The 26,385-nt window shown below is 54.9% G+C and overlaps 1 protein-coding gene and 1 non-coding gene across 11 annotated transcripts in view; one reads left to right on the forward strand and one right to left on the reverse strand.

Annotated features, from left to right (window-relative positions):
* Positions 1–26,385, reverse strand: part of ARHGEF10L (Rho guanine nucleotide exchange factor 10 like) — a 161,731-nt gene that overhangs the window by 103,128 nt on the left and 32,218 nt on the right. For 8 of the 10 annotated variants that reach the window (XR_009539080.1, XM_060141276.1, XM_060141277.1 and 5 more), the window contains 3 exons: positions 7,209–7,282; positions 1,738–1,929; positions 934–967 (listed from right to left, as the gene is read on the reverse strand). Coding sequence is in view for 8 of the 10 variants with exons in the window: in XM_060141276.1 (XP_059997259.1) it covers positions 934–967; positions 1,738–1,929; positions 7,209–7,242 (260 nt within the window). In the remaining 2 variants the exon portion in view is untranslated. Of the gene's footprint in view, positions 1–933; positions 968–1,737; positions 1,930–7,208; positions 7,283–16,977; positions 17,097–26,385 lie in introns of those variants that run through there. The other 2 variants (XM_060141275.1, XM_060141278.1) reach the window with 2 other exon arrangements.
* On the forward strand, positions 13,707–13,813 carry LOC132516652 (U6 spliceosomal RNA). The gene has a single exon (XR_009539459.1). It is a non-coding gene; the product is annotated as a U6 spliceosomal RNA (small nuclear RNA).

Below are 26,385 nucleotides of genomic sequence, written 5' to 3' on the forward strand. Positions count from 1 at the left end.
TAAACTCAGGACCCCAGGGGCCCCGGCCCGTCAACTCCAGGGCCTAGATCCACCACTGAGGCTTCCCTTAGGACTCTCTAAACACCCAGGTCCTGAAAGCCCAACAGTGAGCACCAGTGAGCAAAGCTCCGAGAGGCCTCAGCTTTCACAGCCCCCGACTCCCAAATGTGCGGTCCAGCTTGCTGAAGACCACAGAGGGAGTGGTGGTAAAACTGCCTTGATTAGGTACCTGCGGTGTCTCTAGGTGTCTTACCCAGCAGTTCTTCATTCTTCTATGGAGGAAGCAGTGGTCCATTTTACAGATGAGAAAACCAAGGCCTGGGGGACTGGGACTTACACAAGGACCCATGACCAGTGCTGGGCCCAGAGTACGATGCCGGCAATCACCCCAACACCCAGGGGTGTTAGCCTTTAGGCTGCCCTGACTCAGACAGACTCCCAGGTGGAGAAGGGCAGAGTCCCCAGCAACAGTCACAGGAAAGGGAGCAGGAACGATACTGGCAAAACAAATGGCGATGGCAAAGACAATTACAGAGGGTGGCACCGCGCGCGGAGCACCAGAGAGCTGTTTAATTCCCAGCCACAGCCCAATGGAGTGGGTGGCTACTTCATTGTTTTCATTTTGCATGTGAACAGACTGACTTTGGAGAGTTTATGTGACTCCTTCTAGCCACACAGCTGGCAAGGGACAAAGCCAGGATGTGGAGCCAGGCCTGCTTTCTACTTCACATGCTTGTGGGAAAAATAAAGGAAAAAGTAACACGTTTTAGGGACTGACCTCTTCCCTCCAGCCCAGGGATCCTGAAATGCGTTTCTCCTTGGCCAAAGACCTGCCCTGAGCCCTCACAGCCGCAGCTCCACCCCTTCCCACACCTCCTGCCCGGTCTCTCCTCGTTTTCCAGCTGCCAGAGCAAAAGAACGAGGCTCACTTACTGTGTCTGGGGTGGTGCAGCCGCTGGGTCTGGGTCTGCGGGAGGAGAGCAGAGGCAGAGCCGTCAGGCCAGCGGCTGGCCCGAGGGACTCAGCGCAGCCCCGCCCCCTTTCCCAGCTTCCCCGGGGGCCCCAGAGCCGGGGCCGCCAGCCCGGTCCCTGCTGCGTCCCTGCCTGCCTTCCCCCAGCCCCACACTATCATTCCGCTCCCATACCAGTCCTACCTGCCTGTCCCCACCCCCAGCCCCATGGCCCATATCCCAGCTCCGACCAGAACCAGTAACGCTGCCTGCTCTGGGCCTGCCCTCGCCCGCGGCCCCTCGAGGAGCCCCTTGTCCCCAAGCCTGCAGGAAGTTCCTGCCGGTCCAGTCCCCAGTCCCTCCCGATGACAGAAGCTGCCATTTATCGCCGGCCTTATCAGGGCCTTCCTGCCCCCAGGGCTCCGGGAGGCTGCTGCTCTGGCGGCTGTGATTCCCTGGGAGAAGCTGCGGGGAGAGGGGAGCTTCAGAGAGACAAGCTCTGGGAAGTAACTGTCACTGAAGCACAACCGACAGCCAACCACTGCCATTGACGGCCAACCACTGCCACTTAGGACGTGCCAAAGTGCACCAGATGCTGCAGGAATGCTAGGAATCTCCAATTCCCAATGGGAGCGATGGAATGCAGCTTCTTCCCAGTGGTCTGTCTTCCCTTCCTGCTTTCTGGGGACAGTGGAGGAGCCACAAGGCATCCTCCATGCAGCCCTGAGCTCCCTGTAGCCCCGGAGGCCCGGAAATGGGAAGACCCTGGGCTCCCAGAGCACCTTACCAGCGACGGGGGCGGAGTCCAAGTGGATCAGTGGGGCGTCTTCCGCCTCCTTCTCTGGAGCAGCGCCTGGGACGCCCAGGCCAGCACTGGTGTCCTCGTCATCATCGTCACTGTCATCAAACTCAAAGGCCTCGCCAGGGTCGTCCTCTGCCTCGGGGGAGGGGCCTGGGCCTCCAGGAAGCAGCGGATCTCCTGGAAGGGAGGAGGAGTTAGCCTGCTGCGGGGTCTCAGGGTTTGGTCCAGAGAGAGGGCTGGAAGTGGGGAGCAGCTGGGGGTCCGAGAGAGAGCACGCGGGCAGTTCCCAGAGACTAGATTAAACCCATGCCCAGGTCAGGTGGCCTTCCTGTGCCCCGAGGTTCCCACGGGTGGCTTGGGGCTCTAAGCAGATGGGCAGTAGAGGGAGGGCAGGGAGCAAGCTTCCAAGGCGAGCGTGTGTGCATCTGGACTTGAATGGAAGTCTCTGGTTGTCTTGTTTTCTACTTTCCTATTTTGTAAGCAAGGGGGGTTTATAAATGCATCTGCCCATGTGCGTCTGGGCACACACCTTCATGTGTATTTCCATGTGTGATACGTCTTTGCATTTTGCATATATGCGAATGAGCTCGGCACCCTGCGCTTTATTTGGTATGCACGGGGGAGGGGAGCCTGAAGGCAGCCAGCTTTTGGGTACCAGGGCACAGACTGGCTGGGGCAGGGCTCCCAGCATGAAGGCCAACCCGGCCTTACTCCCTGCTTCTCTCCCCTGGGAGGACCCCTGCCCGCATCCCTTCTCTGTCTTAGCCTCTTGTTTCCTTCATCTGTTCCTGTAAAATGTGTAATGATTTATTTTGCCCCTTTAAGGGGGCAGGTCCTGGCCTGGGGTATGTCGCCAGCCACATCAGTAAACAAAGGATGTTGCAGCCATCGAGGCATCAGCCACTGCAGCCACCCCAGCGGTACACCCTGAGGGGATTCAGGACCGAAAGAACAGAATGCTGGCCCCAGATAGCTAAAGCGCATATCAAAGGAATGATTTCAAAGAGCCCAGCCTCTCGCACTTCCCATATACAGAAGAGTGCTAAATTCATTAACTTGAGATGCCTGGTTTTCTTTAGTTAACAGTAATCTTCTGATGTTCTCACTACCTGATCTTTGTTGCAAAAACTCCTATATATCCTGGCTCCCCGCTCACCTCTTAGGAGCAGTCCCTCAGAGCTATCTGAGAGGCTGCCTCCCGGGCTTAAGTCCTCAGTAAGTCCGTCAAGTAAAACATAAACATAATTCTCTCCTCTTAGGTTGTGCATTTTTTTTCAGTCGACGGGCAGAACTCAGAAAACTTGAACAAGAACTTCACTTGTTTCATTCAACAAGTGAAGAGATGGATCCTCTATCCTAAACAGCGTAACAAGCCCTCACCTTTGGCCCTTTTCAGCAAGCTGAGATCCCCCAGTCTTCTGCCTTAGAAGACTTCTTTTCTAGAATCTGAGCCTAAACAGAACCTCAAGCGTCCATTTAGCCCATCTCCCTACCTCGTGCAAACCCACTCCCAAACCAAGGGACAATGTGGGCTGGTTTGAAGCTGATCGCTCCTCCCTGGGCTGCCCGGAGCAGGCCTGTCACAGCTCATGTCACACATTTTAGAGCATGAGCTTGGGGCCCACCCAGTCCTGTCTGGGTCCCCTTCACCTCTCTGAACCTTGGTTTCTTCCCTGTAAACTGGAGAATGAGACAGCACCTACCTCATAAGGCTAATGTGAATGCGACGTGAGATGTGGGTCAGGGTTTCTCAGCCTCCTATCGGGGCTGCATGGTCTTTGTGCTGGGGGGCTCTATAGGATGTGTAGCAGCATTCCTGCCCTCTACCCTCCAGCTATGACAACCAAAAATGTCTGCAGACATTGCCAAATGTCCCCTGGGGGACAAAACTGCCCCTGGTGGAGAACTGCTCTTGGCATAGTGCCTGGGATGTGAGTGTTACACAGTGACACCTGCTGTAATTTCTGTCCCCTCCCTGCCCGAGATCCTTGAGGACAGGACTGTCCACAGATGGATCGATAAGTAAATGGGTGGGGAGGTGGATGGAGCAGAGAGACAGCTAGACGGGCCAACGGATGGACAGATGGACATATCTGATTCTAGCAGTCTCACTGACCAGAAAAATCCAAACCCCCCCCCCGCCCCACCCACAGTGACCTGGGGTTTCCAGAGCAGAACATTTTAGGTGCAAGTGTATCAAATTCAAGAAGACCCTGCCTCAGCTGCTTGACTGCAGCAGAAACCCAGAGCTGACAGGCCCTCCCAAGTCACATTTGGTATTACTTTTGATATTGCTTTCCACACTTGCATTTTGGGTATGTATATGTACACACACATATAAAATGTGCGTGTACAGCATCTTCTACTGTTCTCCCCTTGCTCATTCCACTCCAGCCACACCGGTCTCCTTGCTGTACCGTGAAAGCGCCAGCTCTGCTCCTGCCTCAGGACATTTGAACTTTCAGTCCTGGGGTCCAGAATGTTCTTTCCCCCAGGCGTCTTCTCCTGCTCTCACCTCCTTCAGGTCTTTACCATACGTCAGCTTCCAACGAGGCTGCCAGGACCAAAGCTGCCCCCAGTGACACCCGGGGGCTCCCGATTGGCCATGCCTGCTTTCTTTTTCTCTGTGGCCCTTATCAGCATGTGACACACAGTATGTTTTATTTATTTTACTGTCTGTCTCCTCTGCTAGAATGTAAGCTTCCTGAGGGCAGGTGTTCTTGTCTGTTTCACTGTCATATTCCCAGCATCTGGTAATGTGCCCGACATATGGTAGGCACATAATTATTTGCTGAATACACACACACACACACACACCCTATTGTCAGGTCTATGGGTTGCAGTTTTAAAAGTTTAAAAAAATACTGGAATAAATGACCTCAAAGTCCCTGCCCACTATTTCTGGACCACCAGATTCAGACCTATCCTGACCAAAGGGGCTTCAGTGCCCATGGTCCTGCCCTCTTGAATCTGCTGGGCATACAGTGGGGGGAGGGTTCCCTTTGCACGTGGCCTGTATCATTGTAGTCACTACGGTTTCACAGTCAGACCACCTGGGTTCAGACTCCAGCTCTCTCTTATACTGGCTGTGTGAGTGTCAAGTTATTTCACCGCCCTTCCCCCTACCCCACCAAGCTGCAGTTTCCTGATCTGTTAAATGAGGACAATAATATAACTGCCTTACAGGGTTGTTGGGAGGATGGAATGAATTGACAGACATTAAAGCACCCAGTGCGAGGTATGGGCTCGCTAAATGTCAGCTGTTCTTACAATGACGATTCTACTTATCATCACTGTCATTGCAACATCATTATCATTATCGTTATTACTACTATTATTGCCTTGAGTCATAGCCCAGGCCCTGACCCTGGGTGAGATGGAGAGCCCCTCCCCATTCACAGGCCAGGTCCAGCCCCAGGTGACCCGGCCCCCAGGCTGTGTCCAGGGACTTAGGTTATTTCTGCACCTTCTCCCTTTAAGAGTACAAATCGCTTCAGTGAGCCCAGCAATCAACACAGTCATGCCCGCATCCAGTGAACTGTCCCCGAGAGCCCCTGGGCCGGGAGGTTCAAGCGGAAGACAGACATGGCCCCGCAATGTCAAGGAGCTCACTACAGGGTGAGGCAGGCAGGTACAGCCAGAGAATAACGTAAAAGCCCAGGGACTGAGCCGGTGCTAAAGAGAGGAGGGGGCTTCTGTGGGGCGCGGCTTTGGCACAAGGCTGCCCCTGTGCAGAGCCTTAAAGGGGGAGCAGTGGTCTGACAGGCTCAGGTTACGGGTCGGGGGCTATTCCAGGCTGAGGCCAGAGCAGAGAACAGCAAGTGGCCCGGTGGAGGTGAAGACGTGAGCAAGGATGATGGGGGTGAGAGCACGGCTGCGAGGTGCTGGGGGGATTTGAATTTATTCGTGAAGACCATGGGAAGCTCTCAAAGAGTCAGAAAGTGGCAAAGAGACTAGTTCAACCAGATGAAACCAGCCCGCAATGTCAGATACACCCAGAACAGTAAACTTTCATCAAATGTTTGCTGAATGGAACTGAATTGATTTCATCATAAGATACTTTCGCTCTCAGTTTGCATGTCTGGCCCCTTGGTGTGTAGGAGAAAGGGTTCAGGGTGCCTAGGACAGCGGCGAGGGGTGCGGACATCCTGGGACCCAAGGCCACGGCCATGAATCAGAAAATGACCTTGTTCCCAAGATTCTGTTCCGGATCCTGAGACCCAGGCAATTAGGCACAGCTCCTTATCAGAAGGAAAAATCAGGAGGCCCATCCCTGGATAACTGAGAGCTGAACTGAGCCCTTCCCATCCATCCAGACAGTTGGCAGGGCTGGAGGTGACCACACACGCCTGTGATGTTCATGGACATGCCCCGTCCTCGGGAGAGCACACCCCAGCGAGTCCCCAGCGAATCCAGAAGGCTGGGACCCAGGAAGCCACCCACGCTATGGAGAAGGTGTGACTACCGTGCTGGTCCCCCACCCTTCAGAAAAGAACACGGAGGCTCGGGGTGGGGTGGGGTGGGGAAGAGAGTCCTCCCTGGGCTCTGCCCGGGGGCTCAGAGCACAGCACAGGCGGCCCGTCCTGCCAACACCCCAGTGATAGCAGCTGCCGTGCATGGAGCCATTGATTACCACACGCCAGGGTCCCACCTGCATTTAAACCTCGAAACGCCACAGCAGAGGGTATCGTTATTATCCCCATGTTTGTGGGTGGTGAAACGGAGCCAGAGAGACACCAAGTCACTCAGCTGAGCTCACAGTGGCAGTGGCAGGGTTGGACTGGAGAAAAAGCCCTGGCTTGTTACCATTCTGCTAACTGCCACCCCCCAAAAGGAACAAGAGGCCAGGAAGCCGGGCCCAATGGGAGAAATGGCCTTGCCTCCAGCTCCTCCAGGATGGGGTCCCGATTCTACCAGCAGTGTCCAAGGCCCCACCGTTAGGGTTGCCGGATAAAAATACAGGACATCAAATTGAATTTCAGATAAAAAAACAATATTTTTTAGTCTAAGTATGTATTTTTCTGCTTTTTTTTTTTTTAACTTTAGCAGCCCCACCACTGCTAGGCGACCCGGCCTCCTCGGCTCCTGAGCAGATGGAGATGGATGGCCCCGCCCTTCCCCTGAGCCCCAACTCCCCACTCAATTCATAAGCTTTACCCTCAAGCACACCTCAGTCCCCAGAGAGGCTCTGCTCGTCTCTCCAGGGGACCTCAGGGAGAAAGGTAAGGAGTCAGCCCTTACCTGGAGCCCGCTCTATGAGGAGGAAATCTTTATTTCCATGTTGTAGGCAAGGAACCTGAGGCAGAGGGGTGAAGCCACTGGCCCAAGGGCACACAGCTAACCGCCAGTAGGGCCAGATTCACACCCGAGGTCAGCCTACTCCAAAGCTAGTGGCCCTGGGGCAGGCCCCACGGCCCGTTCAGAGGTGGGAGAAGCAGGCACCCGGAGTACCATACCTATGGCAGCCTGTGGAGGATGGGAGGAAGCCATCAGACAGGGTGCAGCTCACCGGCACCGTCCCAGCGCTCGCCTGCAAACAGAAGGCCAGAAATCTGATCAGAGGGCGTTCAAGGCTGAAGTTCCAGCGGCAGAGAAGGCTCACTGACTCGTGACCTGTGCACGCCAGCCTGCCGGCTCTCACCCTGTTCCCCAGCCGCTTCGGGAGCACAGGACAGCGCCAGCAAGGGCCCAGCCCTCACCTTCATAAATCATTAACCTGCAGAAAAACCCAGCCGCGGCAGAACCCTAAGCCATCTTCCCAGAAGGCCCCTGCCTCCACGGACCTTCCTCTGCCCAATACCAAGGAACCTCGGGAGCCTGCTAGGTCCAGCTAGGCTGACAGGTGGGTCCCCACTGGCTGACAGGTGAAACTCCAGCCTCAGAAGCCAGGATCACACTCAGCGCCCGTGTCGCAGAAGCTGGATCACACCTGAACTGTCATGGACGTGGCCGGACACTTTCTCCTCCACGGGCGCCCTTGGGTCCAGCCGCCGCTCTCCCCAGCTCCCGCCCCAGTGGTCCCACGGAAGGCCATTCACTCTCTCTCTGTCTCTCCCTGTGCTGCACCCATGAGGTTGGCCACTTAGCACGTGGGTGTGAGGGAAATAAAGCGCTTCATGGAGACAGGTTGCTCGAGATCGGGGCGGAATCCCAAATGCTGGGAGCTGGGGGCAGTTTCTCCAGGCCTCGCAGTGGAGGATCCCGCAACCAAGAAGCCAGTGCCTCCACCGGGCTTCCCGGGCCCTGGAGCCAAGCTTGCCCAATGCCTCCTGCAAAGCAGTGACGGAAAGAGTTCTCCCCACTCCCGGTTCACACCCCCGATTCTGAGCTAGAGGCAGTCCTTCTAGACTTCCTGGGGAGGAGGGGATCGACCCTGGAGGGAAAGCCCCAAGCCCTCCTTTCTAATCAGCGCCTGACGCAAACTGGCTGCGAGGCTATTTTCCTTTCCAATCCTTAAAGCCTCTATTGGTGTTAGCTGGTTTCCTAAGTAAAAATAGGATGCATGTGAAGGGCAGATAATTAATAACAGCAAACATCTATGCAGTGCCTACTGTAAAGTGCTCATTATTCTGAGCATTTTACAAATATGAAAATCCAAATTATGAGAAAATGAGGCCCAGGGTGGTTAAGTAAGTAGCCCAAGATCACACAGCTAGTAGGGAGCAGAGCCAGGGGGTGAACCCAGGCCATGGGCCCCAGTGTGTGCTCATTATGTAACCACCATGCTCTACTGTCTCTCCAAGTCCAAAACAATACAAAAGATGTGCAATGAAAAGTCAGTCTCTCAAATCCCCCAGGACTGACCACTATTACTGGTTTCTTATGAATCTTTCCAGAACTATGCCATGTAGGCACTAGCTTGTTTATCCGTATGTATGCCTTGTTTTAGACAGGAGGAAGCACACTGCACACCCTGTGGTGCAACCACGTTTTTAAAAATTTTTTTAATTGAAGTATACTTTATTTACAAAGTTTCAGGTGTAGAGCAAAGTGATTCAGTTATACACGGGCACGTGTGTGTATATATATTCCTTTTCAGATTCTTTTCCATTATAGTTTATGACAAGAGATTGACTACAGTTCACTGTACTATACAGTAGGTCCTTGTTTATCTATTTTATACATAGTAGTGTGTTAATCCCAAATTGCTAATTTATCCCTCCACCACCCCCTTCCCCTTTGGTAATCATAAATGTTTTCTATCTGTTTTGTAAATAAGTTCATTTGTATCAGTCTTTTTAGATTCCACATATAAGTGATGTCACATATCTGTCTTCTCTGTCTGACTTACTTCACTTAGCAACCACGTTTTTTGCTTAAGAATCTCCATGATCAATTCAGAACAGTACACAGAAATCAGTCTCACTTTTTTAAAGGCTGCGTAGTATTTTGGGGCGGATGGGATATACTATAACTGACATAATCCCTATCAAGGGACACTGAGGTTGTTTCCAGGCTTTGGTGTTGTAAAGCCTTCCTCCATACACTTGGCCTTGAGCGCATTGGTGCATGAACCTGTCAGTCACACTCCTAGGCGGGATCTGCTGGGTCAGAGAATTGCACTTTTCATTCTGACTGAATGCAAACTGCTCTCCACTAAGTGTGTGACTGTGTCTTTTACCCACACTGAAAACTCTCAGCAAAGGTGGGGGAAAGCAAACTAAAATGTCTGCAAATCCCTTCGCAAGTTGAAAAGTCAAACAACAGCTGCATAGCAGTCTCCCTGCAGGTCCATCCGCCCTGTGGGCTCATTCAGAACCACCGAAGAAGGAGCAGGGAGACATACCCATTTTGCAGGAAGAAAAAGGAAGGCACCCAGCCCAGGTTCATGTGCAAACTGCTCCTTAAATATTTTCTTTAAGGTAGGTACATTGTGTTTTAGACATAATGCCATTGCACACTTAATAGACTAAGGTATAGTGTAAACATAACTTTTATATGCACTGGGAAAAATAAAGCGTGACTCGCTTTACTGCAGTATTCACTTTATTGCGGTGGTCTGGAACCCGCTTTACTGCAGTATTCACTTTATTGCGGTGGTCTGGAACCCAACTCAAAGTATCTCCCAGGTATGCCTGTACTAGTCATTGTAACTTTGATCACTTAGTTAAAGTGATGTCTCCCTGAGGTTTCTCCACTGTAAAGTTACTATTTTCCTTTGTAATTAATAAACATCCTGTGGGGAGAAATATATATATATATTTTTTCTGATCAAGCAGAAGCCCAGGATCCTTCCCTCTAGGCCAGAAAGTCCAATGTCCTCTCCTTTTTCCTCATTTTCAGGGATGATTCCTGCCCTCCCCTCCAAGCCCAAGGCTTTTCCCAGAAAGGAACAGAGACATCAACATATAAGGAGCCCAGAGATTTACCTGCATTATTTCATTAACAGATGAGGAAACCAAGGCTCAGAGAGGTAAGGATTTGCCCAAGGTCACAGAGGCAAGTGAACAAAGTGACAACATGCTTCAATCCACGGATTCAATCCAGGGGTATTGACCCCAAACCCTAGTCTCAACCCCTTAATCACACGGCCTCCCTGGACTTCAGGGCTGGCATCTGGGAGGCGTTTGCTGCAGACTAATCGGGGGCAGTGAGGTCCCCGGGCAAGGGCCCAGGCCAGCAAGCCCCGTGCACACCCACAGGCCTGTGGCCACCATTTTGCACACACGTGCCCCAAGGCTCAGAAGGATGTGTGTGAGGGAATAGGCATGGCTCAGAGCAGCGCAACTCCCTGCTAGAGACCTTCACGGCACAATAATTAGAAAAGAATTCAAGGCTACCTGATACCACCTGGGCCCACTACTCAGTAGCCATGATACCTTGGGTGAGTTACTTAACCCCCGTCTCTGTGCCTCAGTTTATTCATCTGCAAAATGGGGATTAAAAAGTACCTACTGGGGCTTCCCTGGTGGCGCAGTGGTTGAGAATCTGCCTTCCAATGCAGGGGACACTGGTTCGAGCCCTGGTCTGGGAAGATCCCACATGCCGCTGAGCAACTAAGCCCGTGCACCACAACTACTGAGCCTGCACTCTAGAGCCTGCGAGCCACAACTACTGAGCCCCCGTGTCACAACTACTGAAGCCTGCATGCCTAGAGCCCGTGCTCCATAACAAAGAGAAGCCAACCACAATGAGAAGCCCGCGTACCGCAATGAAGAGTAGCCCCCGCTCGCCGCAACTAGAGAGAGCCCGCGCACAGCAACAAAGACCCAATGCAGCCAAAAATAAATAAATAAATTTTTTTTAAAAATACTTCTAAGAAGTACCTATTTCATGGGGTTCTTAAGAAAATTAAAAGTAAATACATACAACACTCTTGGAGGGGTCCCTGGGACACGGTAGTCTCTGGCTGTCATTAACGCCCAGGGCACGGACTGTGATGACCAAAGCTCTACCTTGGGAGTCGGGGATCCAGGCTGGAGTCTCATCTCCACTGGCAGGTGAGCTGAGCCTTGGTGTCCTCATCTGTAAAATGGGGTTCCTGCTACCCGGCCCATGGGACTCCCAGCAGCGTCCCTGAGGTCAACCACAAAGCCCCAGCAGGCTCAGTCAGTGCCAAGATGCCCGTCATCGACGTGTCACCACCAAAATGGGAAACAGCAAATGGGACCGTGTGTCTGGGTTCTGCATCCCAGGAGATACCCTGGAGGAGGCTCAAAGGGGAACCCCAAGGGCTTCCAAGCCGTGAGGGTCTGGGGGCAGCCAAGTCCATCTGTGGGCTGGGCTCTGCCTCCTCCTCTCGGTGTGACCCCAAGCCCCACCTTGGCCTCTCAGAGCTGCAGCCTCCATCTCTGTAAAGTGGGCATGACAGCACCCGCCCGGAGGATGCCGCAGGCTGCCACAGCCAGGAGCCGTGGCACACAGGCATATAGGTGTGAACGTGAGCAAACATGTGGGGTTGCTCAGCTATTTCCTTTTTTTATTTTTTTTTTAAGCCTTCCTTGAGCTATGCGTGGTCTGCAAGCTTCAAGGTCGGAGGCTGAGCTGGAAGAAATGTGCTGTGATGCCCCTGAAATGAACCTCGCTCTTAAAAGCGATCCAGAACCTTCCTGCCACAGCGGTCTCTGGCAAAAGAGGCAGTCTGGCTGGGGAAGGAGCGTCGACTGAAAACCAAGAGTGGCCCAGCAGGATTATCTATAGAATTATCTACACTCAGGGATTCCAACTGTTTCTAAAGTGCAGAGAGGAAAAGGACAGAAGGAAACTCACTAAGGTATATGAACAGTGTTTGCCTGGGTGGCAGGGCTCCAGGAGATTTTCTTTTGACCCTCTTTCCATTTTTCTGAATTTTCCAGATCTTCTACAGTGAGTATTATAAGGAGGGAAGATGAAAAGAAGCATTCTCATTTTTAAAAAGAGGACTAAGGCAAAACATCACAGGCCGGACCAGACAGTAGCTGCAAGATGGTGTTGAAAGGGTGGGATCTGTTGCTAGATCTGACTTCGAATCCCAGCTCTGCCACTTCCAGCTGTTACAATTCACCCCCTTCTCCCCAGCGCCCGCCTCACAGAGGTCCTGTGCTCATGAAACGGGACCGTGGTGTGTGGTGGGGTAGCTCTCAGCCTACAGTGGCCACTGTTAGCACGGTGATATTCTCAGTGCTCCACGTAGGTGGTAGGGTTATGGAGACTTTCTTCTCTGGGGGGTCATCTCTTTAAACACGACTGCCAAGACTGGCTAGGCAGGCAGACCCCCAAATGGTGCTCTTGCCCATGAGCCTACACAGAACGACCAGCAGCAGGCTGTACTTCTCAAGCACGTTCAGACAGAGCGAGAAGCAGAAGAGCAAGCCCAGCTCCGGGTGTGCCCCCCAAGCGCGTCAAGTTCAGTGACCGGGACCACCCAAGAGCGGCCAGATTAGCATTTCCCTCCACCCTGGACAGCCCTGCTCACCACAGCAGGTGTCTTCCAGGCTCTAATTTAATCAGACCCTTATCAGTTCCTCCTTCCTCTAGAGCTCAAGGTCCATCTAGCCCAGAGGCCCGGCAGGAAACCCTCCTCCAGCCTGCACGCACCTGTCCCTCCTCACTAGTCCCTGAGATTCACCCCATCCCGGACCATCTCCCACCTCCCACTCAAGTGAATGTCCCCATCAGCTCCCCCTGAATGAGGCCTGGAGAAATACACCAGGAAGGCTCCTCAAAATCAGGGAGGCTGCACAAACCAGGCCAGGAGTTTGAGGATGGCGAAGGCGGGACTCTGCGGGGAGGGGAGGGGAGGGGAGGGGAGGGGAGGGGAGTGTGGGCAGGGGCCCAGGTAGGCAGGCAGGCAGGCAGTCCCAGAGGGAGATGCTGGCATAACCGAGTCGGGCAGCCTTGCCAGAGGAAATGTAGATGCCAACCTGTTCTGCACAGAGGGGAACAAGGACCAGGATCTGGCCCAGGCCCCCACCTCCAACTCTGGCCTCAGAGGCACCCTGTCTGTCTCCTGGAAGCTGGGAAAAAAGTGCGGGATGGGAGGTAAGACCAGGGGTGTGGACCAGAGCTCCTCCTGCAACCACAGCCTCCGGGAGGCCTCTCCAGGTTTCAGCCCCTGTCAGATGTGAGCTTGACCAACACACGCCCACCTCTGCCGCCACAGCAAGGGTTCCAAAGCACACAGCCTCAGACTCTTCCTCATCACCTTCGCCTTAGGAACGCAGGTCCTCAGCAAGGCCCTCCCTGACCTGCTGCACCACCCTCCCCACCGACCTCTCTGGTCTGGGCGGTTCCCATGCCCGGCCTGACTGTTCCAGTCCTCATGAAGGGCTTCAGGCCCATCGCTTTGCCGACCTGTTCTATATCTCTGGGTCTTTGCTCAGGTTGTTTGTTCCCTCCAGGGAGAATTCTCTCTCAGAACCAAAGAGCAAACTCCTACTCAACCTTCAAAACCCAGACCCTTCTCCTCTGTGAGGCCTCCCCAGACCCATCTCATGCAGTGGTTCCCAAGCCTGGTTTAAAAAATACCTGAGTCTGTGCTCACTTCAGCAGTACATATACTAAAATTGGAAAGATACAGAGAAGATTAGCATGGCCCCTGCACAAGGATGACACGCAAATTCGTGAAGCGTTCCATCTTCTTTTGTTATACAGCAGCAACTAACACAACAATGTAAAGCAATTATACTCCAATAAAGATGTTTAAAAAAAAGAAAGAAAGAAAGAAACCTGTGTCCCAGGCCCACAATTCTGAATTGGTAGCCTGTGGGTGCAGCCTGAGAAAGTCTATTTTCAAAGAGCACAGGTGATTCTGGGATACCTACAGCCCCCATTAGAACGGTCTCCCTCCCTAGACGGGCCTCTTCTTTTCGTCTCAGTGCCCAGAGCACCAACCCACACGCTAGACAACAGCTGAGCTGCACTGAACTAAGCCCGGAGCCTGAGAACTTTCATCTGCTTAGGATCCACTCACTGAGGAGACCATGAGGCTGGCGTATCCCTGAACCTGGGGTGGCTGCAGGTGTGGGGCTTCCTGACCAGTGGAGGAGGGGCACAGGCCCAGATGGGGACCTCAGCCCAGGTGTCCTCTGCCCTGCCCAGAAAGCCTGGGGCCAGGAGGAAGAGCAGGGTCTGCAAGCTGTATGGCGGGGGCACCTCTGCCCTGGGAGTCCCTCATCGCAAGCAGCCCCCCTGCTGCAGACTGTGGAGGGGGCTAGTTCGCAGGGGCTCTGGAGAGACAAGGTGCCTTGGCCAAGAGAACACAGGTGGAGGTACAGCAAGGAGGACACGTGTCCAGGACCCAGAGCCCTGGAAAGCACTCAGCCTGGGGTCAGAGAGACCAGCTTCAGACGCTGAATGTGCGCTTGCCCTCCAGCGGCCAGACCTCAGGAAGTTACTCACCCTCTCTGTGCTTCCTGTCATCATCTGTCAGATGCAGATGTAAGTGGAGTGACATCTGAAAATGCCGGCAGGCCCTTACCAAATGTTAGTTCCCTTCCTGGAGTTCCTGCCGCTCCTGGAGGACAGTGTTGCCCCATTCTGCAGATTGCTCAACTGAGTCCAGGCCGATGGTCCACCAGAATACCAGCCCTGACCTTTGTGACCCTCGTCATCCTTGAGATCACAAAATGATCGTCTTAGAAACAATAACAGGTGCCGTCTCCCAGCACTGCCGTCTCCCAGCACTGCCGTGCACCAGAACCCCTGCTGAACATTTTACAGTGTCTGTCTAATTTAATTCCCACAACAGATGAGGGAAAGGAGGCTGAGAGGCTGAGGATGTTCCCAAGGCCACACAGTGGCTGAGCAGGGTCCCTGGGTCGTGAGCTGGGAGAGCCAGGGCGGGACCTTCGGGCTGGGATCCCAGCCACGGGATCCCAGCACGGACCAGGTGCCAGGTGGCTGAGGGCACGGGTGAGTGGGGAGAGCATCCTCCCAGACCCTCCACAGCCCGTAGTGGGAGCCTCCACATGCCAGAGGGACACAGGGCCAGCTCCTCTCCCTGCACACCAGGCGCCAAGCCACTCAATGGGCTTCCTGCCATGGGCAGGGGTGAGGCTGGCCAGTGGCTGAAGCCTCAGACAATGGAGGCTCTGTAACTGCCCGGGGTAAGTGTCCCCTCTCCCTAGGCGTGCCCCTGGTCAATGATCCCCAGGCAGGACAGCTTGGGGGCAGGCCCCCTCCCATACCAACCCTGGAGGAGGCCTCTGGGCAGAAGGGACCCCTGGGGGCTGTTGCTAGGAAACCAAAGCCAGCCTGGAGAAGCGGCTGCCACCAGAACAGCCCCCAGACCCTCCCCCTCCTCCTCCGCCTCCCAGCCCCCAGGCACATTAACCCCTTTGTCCCCAGAGGTCCAGTCCAGGCGGAAGGCCCCAGGCTGAAGGGCCAGGTGAAAAACTGCCAATCCGAGGGTCCCAAATTCTTGGCCACATCCTGGGTGGCCCATTCGATGGGGCTCCACAGCACACACACTTGGAAGCTGGAAGAGGACAGCGTGGAATCTGCACCACCCCTTCACCTTTCTGCGCCTCAGTTTCCCCATCCAAAGCCCGGGCAATTTAGTGCCAGGGCGGCTCTAGAACACTCATACCAGCAGTGGAGCATTTTCATGGCAGAACCAAACCCAAGAGGTGGCTTTGTTCCCTCCTTTTCATGAACAGGGAAGCTGGGGTTCAGACTGGGGAAGCAACCTGCCCAAAGTCACCCAGGAAGCATGAAGTGGGACCAGGAAATGGAGGGGTCTGACTCCAGGCGATTTCACGGAGCTGGATGTGGGGGAAGGATGGACGGTCCAGGCTGCAGAAATGGCCCAGGCAAAGGACCTCCAAATGCTGGGCTGCTCCCAGGCTCAGGACTCCAACCTCATCTTGATCTGCGCCTCCCCAGGCAACCTCACCCATTTCATGGTTTTTAAGACCATCTCTACGGTGACACCACCAGCCTGACCTTCCCTGGAACTCCAGACCTCTGCCCAGAAGTATGCCTGCTCGGCACGTCCACTCACTGGTCCACAGGGCATATTGAACTTAACATCCTGATCGCCACCCTCAGTCCTCCCAGGCGTCCCATCTCGCCTGACAGCAGCTCCAGCCTGCCAGGAGCTCAGGCTAAACACCTCAGGCTCAGCCCTGGCTCCCCACTCTCTCTCACACCTACATGCCACCCATCAGCAAATCTCGCTGGCTCTACCCTCCAAACATGTCTAGAATCTGACCACTTCGCACCGCCTCCCCTGCTACCCCCCGATCCACACCACCACCATCCCTTCCCGGGACCATTAAAATAGCCCCTTCCCGCTTTCACCCCCCTACCCCCCACCCCACACACTTTGTTCTCAACACGGCAGCCAAGTTACTCTTCTGCTCAAAGCCTCAAATGCCTTCCTACCTCATTCGGAGTGGAAACCAGGGTCCTCACCTTGGTCAACAAGGCCCTACATGATGTGGTCCCTCCACCAACTCCCTGACTTCAAAGCCTACCTCTCTCCCCACAGCTTTTCTACCCTAGTCACAATGACCACCGTGCAGCCCCTCAAACACCCTACCACAGGGCAGCCTTCGCACTTGCTGTCTCCTCTGCCTGGAACACTCTTCCCCCAGATATACACATGGATGACTCCCTCACCTCCTTCAGGGCTCTGCTCAAAGGTCACTGTGTCAGAGAGGCCCCCTCCAACCACCCGCTTTAAAATCGCACGTACATATCCCCACCACACTCTTTCCTCTGACTCTGCCCTCCCCGCCTTCATAGTATTTAACACCTCCGGGAATCTATACATTTCAGTTGTTTACATCAGTTTCCTCCTACCAGAATGTGGACATTATCGTTTATGCTCATCGCTCCATCCACAGCCCTGGAATGGTGCCCGGCACACACCAGACCTCAACACACACTTGCTGAATGAAGGAAGGGATGCTGGTCCACACCAGCTGCGCCACGACAATCAGAGGAGGGGAGAAGGCGGCCGAGGCCTGCGGGGCACCCGCTCTTGGGGCCGCGCCTCCTCCTGCCCGAAACCAGCCTCCGCCAGGACAGCTCCTCCCAGGAGAGCTGCACAAACAGAGTCAGTGCCAAGCTGCGCAAGAGGCGGTTCCCCCAAAACCAGTCTGGGAAGAGGCCTGGGGCCCGTGCCGGGGTGTGATCAGGAGAGGGGTGGGGCGGGTACGAGGAAGGACTCGCTCCCAAAAAGACCGCATTCTTGCTCTGGTGAGTCAGAAGCATGTGGTCAGGAGAGCAGACAGGACGCCGAAGCCCCGGTGGCTGCCGCCCTCGGCCGCTCTGGCAGGCAGGTGAGGGCCCCTGGCATACACCCGGCTTTCCCGGGAAGGATCACGGGAGCCCCCGGCTGGCAGGCCACCGAGAGCAGAGGAAGCCTCCCTGTCAAAGCCCACAAGGGTCCAGTCTGGCTCCAGTCTCTTCTTCTGGCCCAAGCTCTGCCTCCCTCTGAGAGGGGGTGGTCCACTTTGTCCCACAGAGAGCTCCAGGCAGGAAGAAATAACCTTTGCAAAACTCGGAGCTAAAAATAGCTCAGCCCACCCAAGCAAGGCAGGGCAAGCTGGCTGGACAGCACCTGAGGTCTCCCGAAACACAAGCCCCGCAAGGAGCCCCAGGGGACGCAGAGGCCTCAGCCCCAAAGGCCAGCACTTAAGCTTCAAGCCACCCCCTTCACAATGTGCGGCCCTCCCCCAGGGAAGATGTGAGTGTCATTCCAGCAGCTCCCTGTCCGCCGCACCTGCCAGGGAGAGACGGAAACACCTGTCCTCCCACCAGCCCCCAAAGGGGCGGAGCACACACGAGTGGAGAGGATCAGCCCCATGTTACAGAGGAGGAAACTGAGGCTCAGAGAGATAGAGAGATCTGTCCATGTTCAAGAAGCTCATCAGAGGCAGATCCATGATTAAGCTGCAGGTGGAGAGGTCTGGCCACGTCTTTTCGCTGTAGCAGGGTGCCTCTCCCTCAACAGACCAATGGATCCACCCACTCCCTTGCAATGAATACCACACCTCTGACAAGATGCTGCCTGGGGCTCTGGGAAGGGGGCAGAGGAGACTGGGCTGGAGGTGTTGGGGGGAGCGGGGTTTCAACCATGAAATAAATTTGCCCTGAATCCTGCTGTCCTGGGATGGAGTCAAATCCTGGACTATGGCCCCCATGGGGAACCGGTCCCAAACACCGGTCCTCTTTCATCATCAGTTTTGGCAAAAGCTTAACTGATGCTCTCGACACCAGCCCTGTACTTGGACTCTTGAGGGACTGGCACCCACAGCCTGGTCCTACAGAGAATCCCTACCCTCCCTTCTCACAGAAACCGCACTGGGTCCCACGGGCTGTGAGCCCACCTCTGCCTGCATCCTGCCGCCCGGTGGAAAATGGGGGACCCGTTGCACTCAGGGTGCCCCCATCCTGAGGCAGTCTCTGGTCCTGCAGGGTATCCCTTGGGCACCCCTTTCTGCCACCATCATGCCCCAGGCATGATTTTTAGGAGAGTGAGTCTGCAATCAAACCTGGTTGGGTTCTGGCTCTCCATTTCCTCACCGTGACACAAAGACATTATTTCACTGTTCTGATCCCTGGTTCCCTCTTCTGTAGGAAAACTCTAAAAATCCCCACTGCAGAGAGTTGTTATAAGGATTAAATGAGGATAATTCACATAAAATACCTCGCTGAGAGCCTGGAACACAGGAGGTGCTCGATAAATGTTTGTTGAATGAATGAATGACCACCTCCTTCTAACTGGACAGCAGCCCTGGCCTACAAGAAGGGGTGGTGTCCCAGGTGGAGCTGAGCAGTCCCAGGGCCCTCCCCATCACTGGCCTCCAGAGTCTTTCTGGGTCAGTGAAAGCCCTCCTGCAGCTTCTGACCATGCAGTGTCCCCCACTGAGGGCCAGGGGTGCCCACTGATGTGCTCTGGGACAGCCACCAGCTTGGCCTGGCCCTGAAGCCAACACTCAGCTCCCCAAAGCCTCCACACACTTCCTGCTCCTTTTAAAGTCAAGATTCCAGGCAAGAAGGAAAGGAGAGGACCCCAAAAATGACAGTGATGCTGAGTTCCCTTAGTTGGTGTGAAATACAGTGATGACCAAAGCTCAGTGCGTCGTGCCAGGGAGACATTCCAATTGCCTGAATTCACGTGGTCAAGGGGAGGCTGGGCCTCGCAGCTGGCTGCAGATGTACCCCTTATGTAAAGCACCCTGGCTGGAGAATCAGCCCTGGGGAGAGTTGCAAATGTCAGGATGCTTCAAATGAACTCAGATGTATTCTGCTAAAGTCAGGGACAGCAACCCCGCCTCCAGGCAGCAAACTTACAGTGACCCCCCACCCCCACCCCGCCTGCCCACGGCTGTCACTTGACACTGCATCAGAAGCATCCTCAAGTGACCTGTGGAAAGAGACAGGCCTGGGAAGGCAGGATCTGGTGCTCTCCTCCCTGCTTGCAGCCAACAGGTGCTCCAAAATGCTAGATGACGGCAGGGGGACACACGCGCGCACCTGTGCGTTTCCTGCCAAGGCTGAGCCTTTGCCAGGTTCATCCGGGGTCTGTCCTGTGGCCAGGGTCTTGGTCAGAGGACGGAGACACCATCTCCTTTCCCATTAGGATGCAAACCAGGAAGCGAGTGAGGAAGGTCACGTCTTCCACATATGTGCCATGTACGTTAGAACTGAGCTCTCCAGGTCCCACTCCCTCCTCCTGGGAACCTAACAGCGTTCGAGGGGAGGGCGGGAAAGCCGACCTACTTTTCTGGATCCACCCAACAATATCTCTTAATCATTCCACAAAAATTGATTGAGCACTACTGGATGCCAGGTACCATGCAAGGTTCTGGGGGTTTGGATCCTGCCCCCTTGAAATCCACAACCCCACAGGGATGCAGATGCTAAAAAATGACACAAGTCCATACATCTGTACAAACCAGGACAGGCACTATGGGGTGGGGGGACACCAGGGCTTAATTGAGACTGAGGCAGCCAGTCGAACATTCCGACTCAACTCGCCCAGAACTGAAGATGGTCGTATGTACACCCTATGGCTGTTGGATGACCTGCCCTACATTGTAACCACACAGAGCAAGGGGACACAAGGCCTGGCGATGGCCCTGTTCTTTTGCCAGAGGCTCTGCCTCCGGTTGGCCTGGGCCAAGGCACACAACTGCTCAGGCCTCCAAGGGCTCTCCCACCTCCCAACGGATGTTCGCATTTTATGCCAAACCCAAGGAATACGGGATGTTGTGGGCGCTTTTTTCCTCTTTTGTTTTTTTTGGAGGGTGGCAGTACTGGATTTCAAATTTTCCATTCCATCTTGATGTATGCAATTACAGTTTCACTGATCCGTCTAAGGCAGTGGTTCTCAACGGGAGTGACTTTGCCACCCAGGGACATTTGGCGATGTCTGGAGACGTTTGGGTTGTCACAACGGGGAGGGAGGGGGAAGCTAGTGGCATGTAAGGGGTAGAGGCCAGGGATGCTCTGCACGTCCTACAGTGCAGAGCCCGGCCTCCACAGCAGAGAACTATCCAGCTCAAGTGTCGACAGTGCTGAGGTCGAAAACTCCTGGTCTCGGGGCATCTGGTCAAGTCCTCTGGGGATCTAGGGCAGACACTGGCCTGTTAATGCGGGGTAGTGTTACTGTTATTAGTCACAGGGACACAGAGACCAAAGTCATCGCCACCGGTTTCCATGGCAGGAAATACCAGGTTCCAAGTCTCTAAAGAAACTGAATTATGCTCTGGTTACTTGTTTTTGTGGATCTCGGGGCAGAGACTGGGGGCAGAGACCACGACCTACTTTTCCGTGTGCCTCCACCACCTGGCGTGGCATCTGGAATACAGGAAGTGGGGAGGGAGGGCAGGAGGGAGGGAGAGAGGGCAGGCTGCAGCCTCTTCAAAGCAAGGACCACGCCTCACGCCTCTCCCTCCTCAGCACCCAGCACCTGTTCCTGGCACCTAGCCGCCATCTCTGAGTTCACAAATAAACAACCAGACCTGAGCTCTCCTGGGCCAGGGCCGATGCCCCACTCCCCTCTGACCACCTCCGCCCCCCACCGCCCCGAGCTCGGAGCTCACGGTCCAGCAGGGGAAGGTGAACTGAATGGGCTCCAACAGTCAAGAGCAGGCGGTGCTTCTGCGGGGGAGACCTGGAGGTCTAGGGGAACTCCCGGGAGTGGCCCTGAACCTGGGGTGGGAGGATGTCAGTTACTGCTCCTTGAAACAGTAAACAAAAGCATGAATAGTTCATCTCTGCAAGGCCTGGGACAAGGGAGCAGGAGAGAGGGAGGGAGGACGGTAGAAAGGGGGTTTCCAGTGGGAGTCAGGGGCCCCTGCGCTGCCCTGGCTAGTCTCTCCCCAGCAACCCGGCCCAGGTACTCATCCACAAAAGTGGCACTGAGTGGGTGGAATCCAGGGCCCAGACACGGGGGCGCAGAAAAAAGGCAGACACTCGCTCCTGGAGTTGCCACCAAGGAGTGAATGCCAAAATCAGCATCACAACACCTCACGTGTATTAACCGCTAACTTAGGGCCCGGAGCAATTCCAAGTCCTTTACTCTTATAGTTACTTTAATCTTTACAACAACCTTTTCAGAGAGGAACTATTATCACCCCCATTTTACAGATTAGGAAACAGAGGCACAGAGAGGGTAAGAAAATTGCTCAAGGTCACACGGTCAATACAAGGGGGAACTGGGATTGGATCCCAGGCCATCTAGCTGCAGGGCTGTGCCTTGAACCCCTACGGTATTCACACCTCTGCACCTCAGCCACTAGCCGGCCACCAGTCCGCTGGGCCATGGGGAGCTGGTGGGACAGGGACCCTAAGCAACAGCACATCAGGAGAACGTGGGGGACCAGCAGACAAAGTGCTCCGGCCCGGTGGCCCTGGGCAAGTGTTCTAGCTACGATGTCCCCAGCAGAGCCTCAATAAGTGGCCCCCTCCTGGAGCAGCTGAATGCAAACATGTCAAGTCTCGCTGGGCATCCTTGTCCAGAACCACCTGGGGGCTGAGGGTAGGCACAGGTTCCCGTGAACGCCAGGGATTCACCCTCACCAGTCCAGCCACTCCCCCGGAGCACGCACCTGGGCAGGGTCGGCCTGAGATTCAGGTCCCACTGTGCTGGCAGTGTGCCAGCCACCGCCTGAGCCGGCGCCCTCCCCTCTGCTGTGGCTGAGGGGACCACAACGTCAGGCCAAGCCCGGCGGGACCCCCTTAGGGCGGGCAGCATCGATCCCCTCCTAACCCCTCTCTTTGAAAGGGCGCCTGCTGATCAGAGCAGGCTGGGTGATCCACTGTGATTCGCAGCATTGGCCCTGCCATTAGTTCGGAGTCAAGCATGTTGTATTTTCCCACAATCAGCCACTCTCAGAAGAGAGGGATCTCTGAGAGGCTGAAATCCAACCTGTCAGCCAGGGCAAGAATTCCTTCTTGAGGATCCCAACAGATGGGTGGGTCAGAGCACAAACTTTGCAATCAGACAGCCCTGACTCCAAATCCTGGCCCCACAACCCAGCATACATGTGACTTGACCTCCATAAGCCTCAGTTTACTCATCTGCACACTGGGTGTAATAACACCCCTGAGACCCAATTAAGTAATATACTCATTCATGCATTCAGTCAATCAATTCACGTTTATTAAGCACCCCTGTGAGCCAAGTACTGTTCTAGGTGCCTGGGATACATCAGTGAACAAAAAAAGAAAAAGCCTCCCTGCCCTGATGGAGCTCACTGAGCCCAGCGCTATACCAGCCACAGAGTGGCTATTCCATAAACGCCTCACCTCTACCCAAGCCTGAGCCACTGTCCCACATCATATTCTCATGTTTGAATTCCTCCTTTGGCAGAAGACTCATCGTCCCACATTAGAAAAGTCTAAACCTGCCCTCGTTTCATTCTGTGAAGTTTCTCAGGACAGGCCTCCTCCCTCCTGCACGGGACACCCATAAGCTGGCCCTCCTTCCCCGAGTCAATCACACCCTCACTAGGATGTGTTCCAGGCTGCCACTGTCCCTCTCATTGGTTCAACAAACACTTCCTGAGTACCCACTACACGCCAGGCGGTGGACTACCCTGGAACATCAGCTGGGTTGCATTTCCTCCTTGCCAAGGTTGGGGCACATGTGGGAACACGGCAGCCTCAGCTCACCACCTGGGACATGAACTCACATCACCAACGTGTGTGGAAAATCAAGGCCATTCCTCCAGAAGTAGGTTCTGCACTTTCCTGCTAACAAGCGTGAAATCGAAGTGACAGTAATTGACATGAAATCCCAACTACAGCTCCAGCTAGCTGGGAATCAAACTAAGGCTCACTATGATCTCTGAGTTTCTAGTAAAACCGGGAGCCAGGTGTGGGGTTTCGCATGTGGTTCGGGCTGGAAAGCCCGGTCCCCACGTGACTCCGCACTCAGTCTCGAGGCTCCCGGAGGACAGCGGCTGAGTCCGCTTGCTGCTCCACCGGAACTGCCTAACGCCATACCTGGCAGCTAGCAGGGGTTCAATAAATGTGGGTTGGATTGAACTGAGTCCGAAAGCTGAGGCTCAGAAAGGCAAAGGGACTTGCCCGGGGTCACACAGCTAGAGAGCGGGCAGCAAGCTCCGGACCCAGGTCTGCGCGGCTCCAATGCCTCTGCCCGGCCTCCCTTTAAACTTACCCAGGTTTGAGTACGTGCAGTCCAGCAGCCTAACAGGAGCCCTCCCAGGACAGGCTTCCTGGGGCAAAAGTCACCACTCCTCCAGGCCCAAAGAAAGGAGAGGTGAAAGCCAGCCACATGAGACCTTATTAGGGAAAAGTAAAGAAAGGAAAACCCAAAGCGCCCTGGTGGAGGAAGGGCCAGCCTGTGAGTCATGTAGCCCAGAATATTCTATTCATAGCTGGCTTCAGGGCAGGCCGGAGAGGTGAGGGAGGCCAACCGCCCCAGGGGCCCACCCCAGGCGGCTGATGGAGCAGCAACGGGACCGGTGGACCTCGGGCTGCCTCTGCCACCAACTCCCACCAACGCTCGACAAGTCACTTCCTCTCCCAGGCTTCTGATTTTCAGTCTTGTGAAAACAGCCAAGGGTCTGGGGCTGCCACTGCCTATAGGGCTGGGGGTGGGGAGACCAGGTAAAAGCCAACACCCCCCGCTCTCCCCAGCTAAGCTTACCCCACATCCCACCCATCCTGTTATGGAGCGGACGCCCCGTCCTGCCCCGTCCTCAGCTGCCTGCAGCACCAGCCCATGCTACTCCTAGACTGCTGGCAGCACTGGGAAGCAGTCTTCACTCGCCTTTCAGACCTGCTGGTCACTTTCAGCCTTAGAAGACTACCCCCCGAGAGCCTGAGGAGGGCAGTCAACTGACTGAACACCTACTTTCTACCAGGAGCTCTGAGAACACCATCTCACTTCCTCTTCGCCATGGCCTGGTGAAGTAAATTAGAATTCCTGTCTTTCAGAGCGAGCTGACAAGGCTAAGCCAGACGAAGGCACCTGCCCGAGATCACAAAGCTAATAAGACCTGGAATGCAAACCCAGGTCCTGAAGCCCCAAACCTATGTTCTCATTCTGGCTTGTGTATCGGCTCCCAGAGGATGGGAACTGTGGCTGGGCCCTGTCATGCATGGTATTCAAGAGAAGGCTTATTTGGGGCTTCCCCGGTGGTGCAGTGGTTGAGAATCTGCCTGCTAATGCAGGGGACACGGGTTCGAGCCCTGGTCCGGGAGGATCCCACATGCCGCGGAGCAACTAGGCCCATGAGCCACAACTACTGAGCCTGTGCGCGTCTGGAGCCTGTGCACGTCTGGAGCCTGTGCTCCGCAACGAGAGAGGCCGCGATAGTGAGAGGCCTGCGCACCGCGATAAAGAGTGGCCCCCGCTTGCCACAACTAGAGAAAGCCCTCACACAGAAACAAAGACCCAACACAGCAAAAATAAATTAATTAATTAATAAACTCCTACCCCCAACATAAAAAAAAAAAAAAGAGAAGGCTTATTTGACTGGCCAGGTGGTTACTCCCGAAGCCCTGCCCAGGCCCCAGGAGAGCTTTGTACATTGCAAACAGGAAGCGCTCCCTGGGATCCTGCGCCCAGCATCACTGCACTCAGGTGTCCTGGGCCCGGTCCTGCCTGCCAGGGACCCCAAACAAGACTGTCCCCACTTTGCAAAAAAGGGGATCTGAGGCCCAGGCTCAGAGGAGCCGGAGAGCAAACCTCAGCACCTGTGACCCCCACAGCATCCTGGCACAGCCCTAGCAGCAGCAAGGAGACCACTGGGGGCCCAGGGCCAGAAGAGCACGGGCTTTGCTGAGAGACCCTCCCGGGTCCAACCCCAGGTCCCCCCATTCGCTATGTAAACCTAAGCAGACCTCCTGCCCTCTCTGTGCCTTGGTTTCCTCCTCACTGTAAAGCAGACGCAGCAGCCCCTGACCACTGGACAGTAACGGCAAGTAAATGCAGTCACGTGGAATGGAGCAGGTGCCCTTTCTTCCCCTGGAGGGTGCTTGCCTATCCTAGCCATCAGCTGGGCGGGAGGCTCAGAACCTGGCAGTCCCCCAGGCAGCCAGCCCAAACAGGTTTCCATTCGGAGCTAGCTTTCTGGATTTAATATTTACCTGCTTGTGACCCAAATCTTCTGGGGCATCAGGCATGCCCAAATCACTCAGCCCTGAGCATTCAAACCAAGCAGGGACGTGATGCGGGAGAGGTAGGGGGGTGCTGAGGCCGGGACAGGTGTCTGAAGTCCCGGTCTCTCCAGGGCACCCAGACCCAGACTGGCTGGGGAAGAAGAGTCCCTTCCATGTGCCCCTACAGACTAGTGCGACCCTCCCCCCATAGCACCCTGCTCTGAAGACCCCGTGCCCCCGTCACATGATGATCCATTCCAAAGGACACCAGAAACCAGTGAGGGCATGTGAAGGGGGGGCTGGGACCAAGAGAGGTGGCCCTACAGACATGAGACCGACCCCCAGAGTCTGCGGGCTGTGGAGGTGACCGTCCACAGCATGCTCACCAGGTGGAGATTTCACTCTACCGGTTAAGACCCAAGTTTTCAGACTTCAGTAATAAGCCCAGTGCAGAGAAGGAACCACCAGACTCCGCGCTCCTCCCAGCAATCCTACGGGGCATCACAGATGAGAAACCCGAACTCGGAGCCTGAGTCAGCTTGCCAATTAGTCATAATTAGTCAGAGGCAGAGGCGGGATTCGAACAAGGCCTTCTGGGTCCAATCACCCCAGCACGACTGCCTC

This window comes from Lagenorhynchus albirostris, chromosome 2 (assembly GCF_949774975.1).
Source record: "Lagenorhynchus albirostris chromosome 2, mLagAlb1.1, whole genome shotgun sequence".
Taxonomy (NCBI): Eukaryota; Metazoa; Chordata; class Mammalia; order Artiodactyla; family Delphinidae; genus Lagenorhynchus; species Lagenorhynchus albirostris.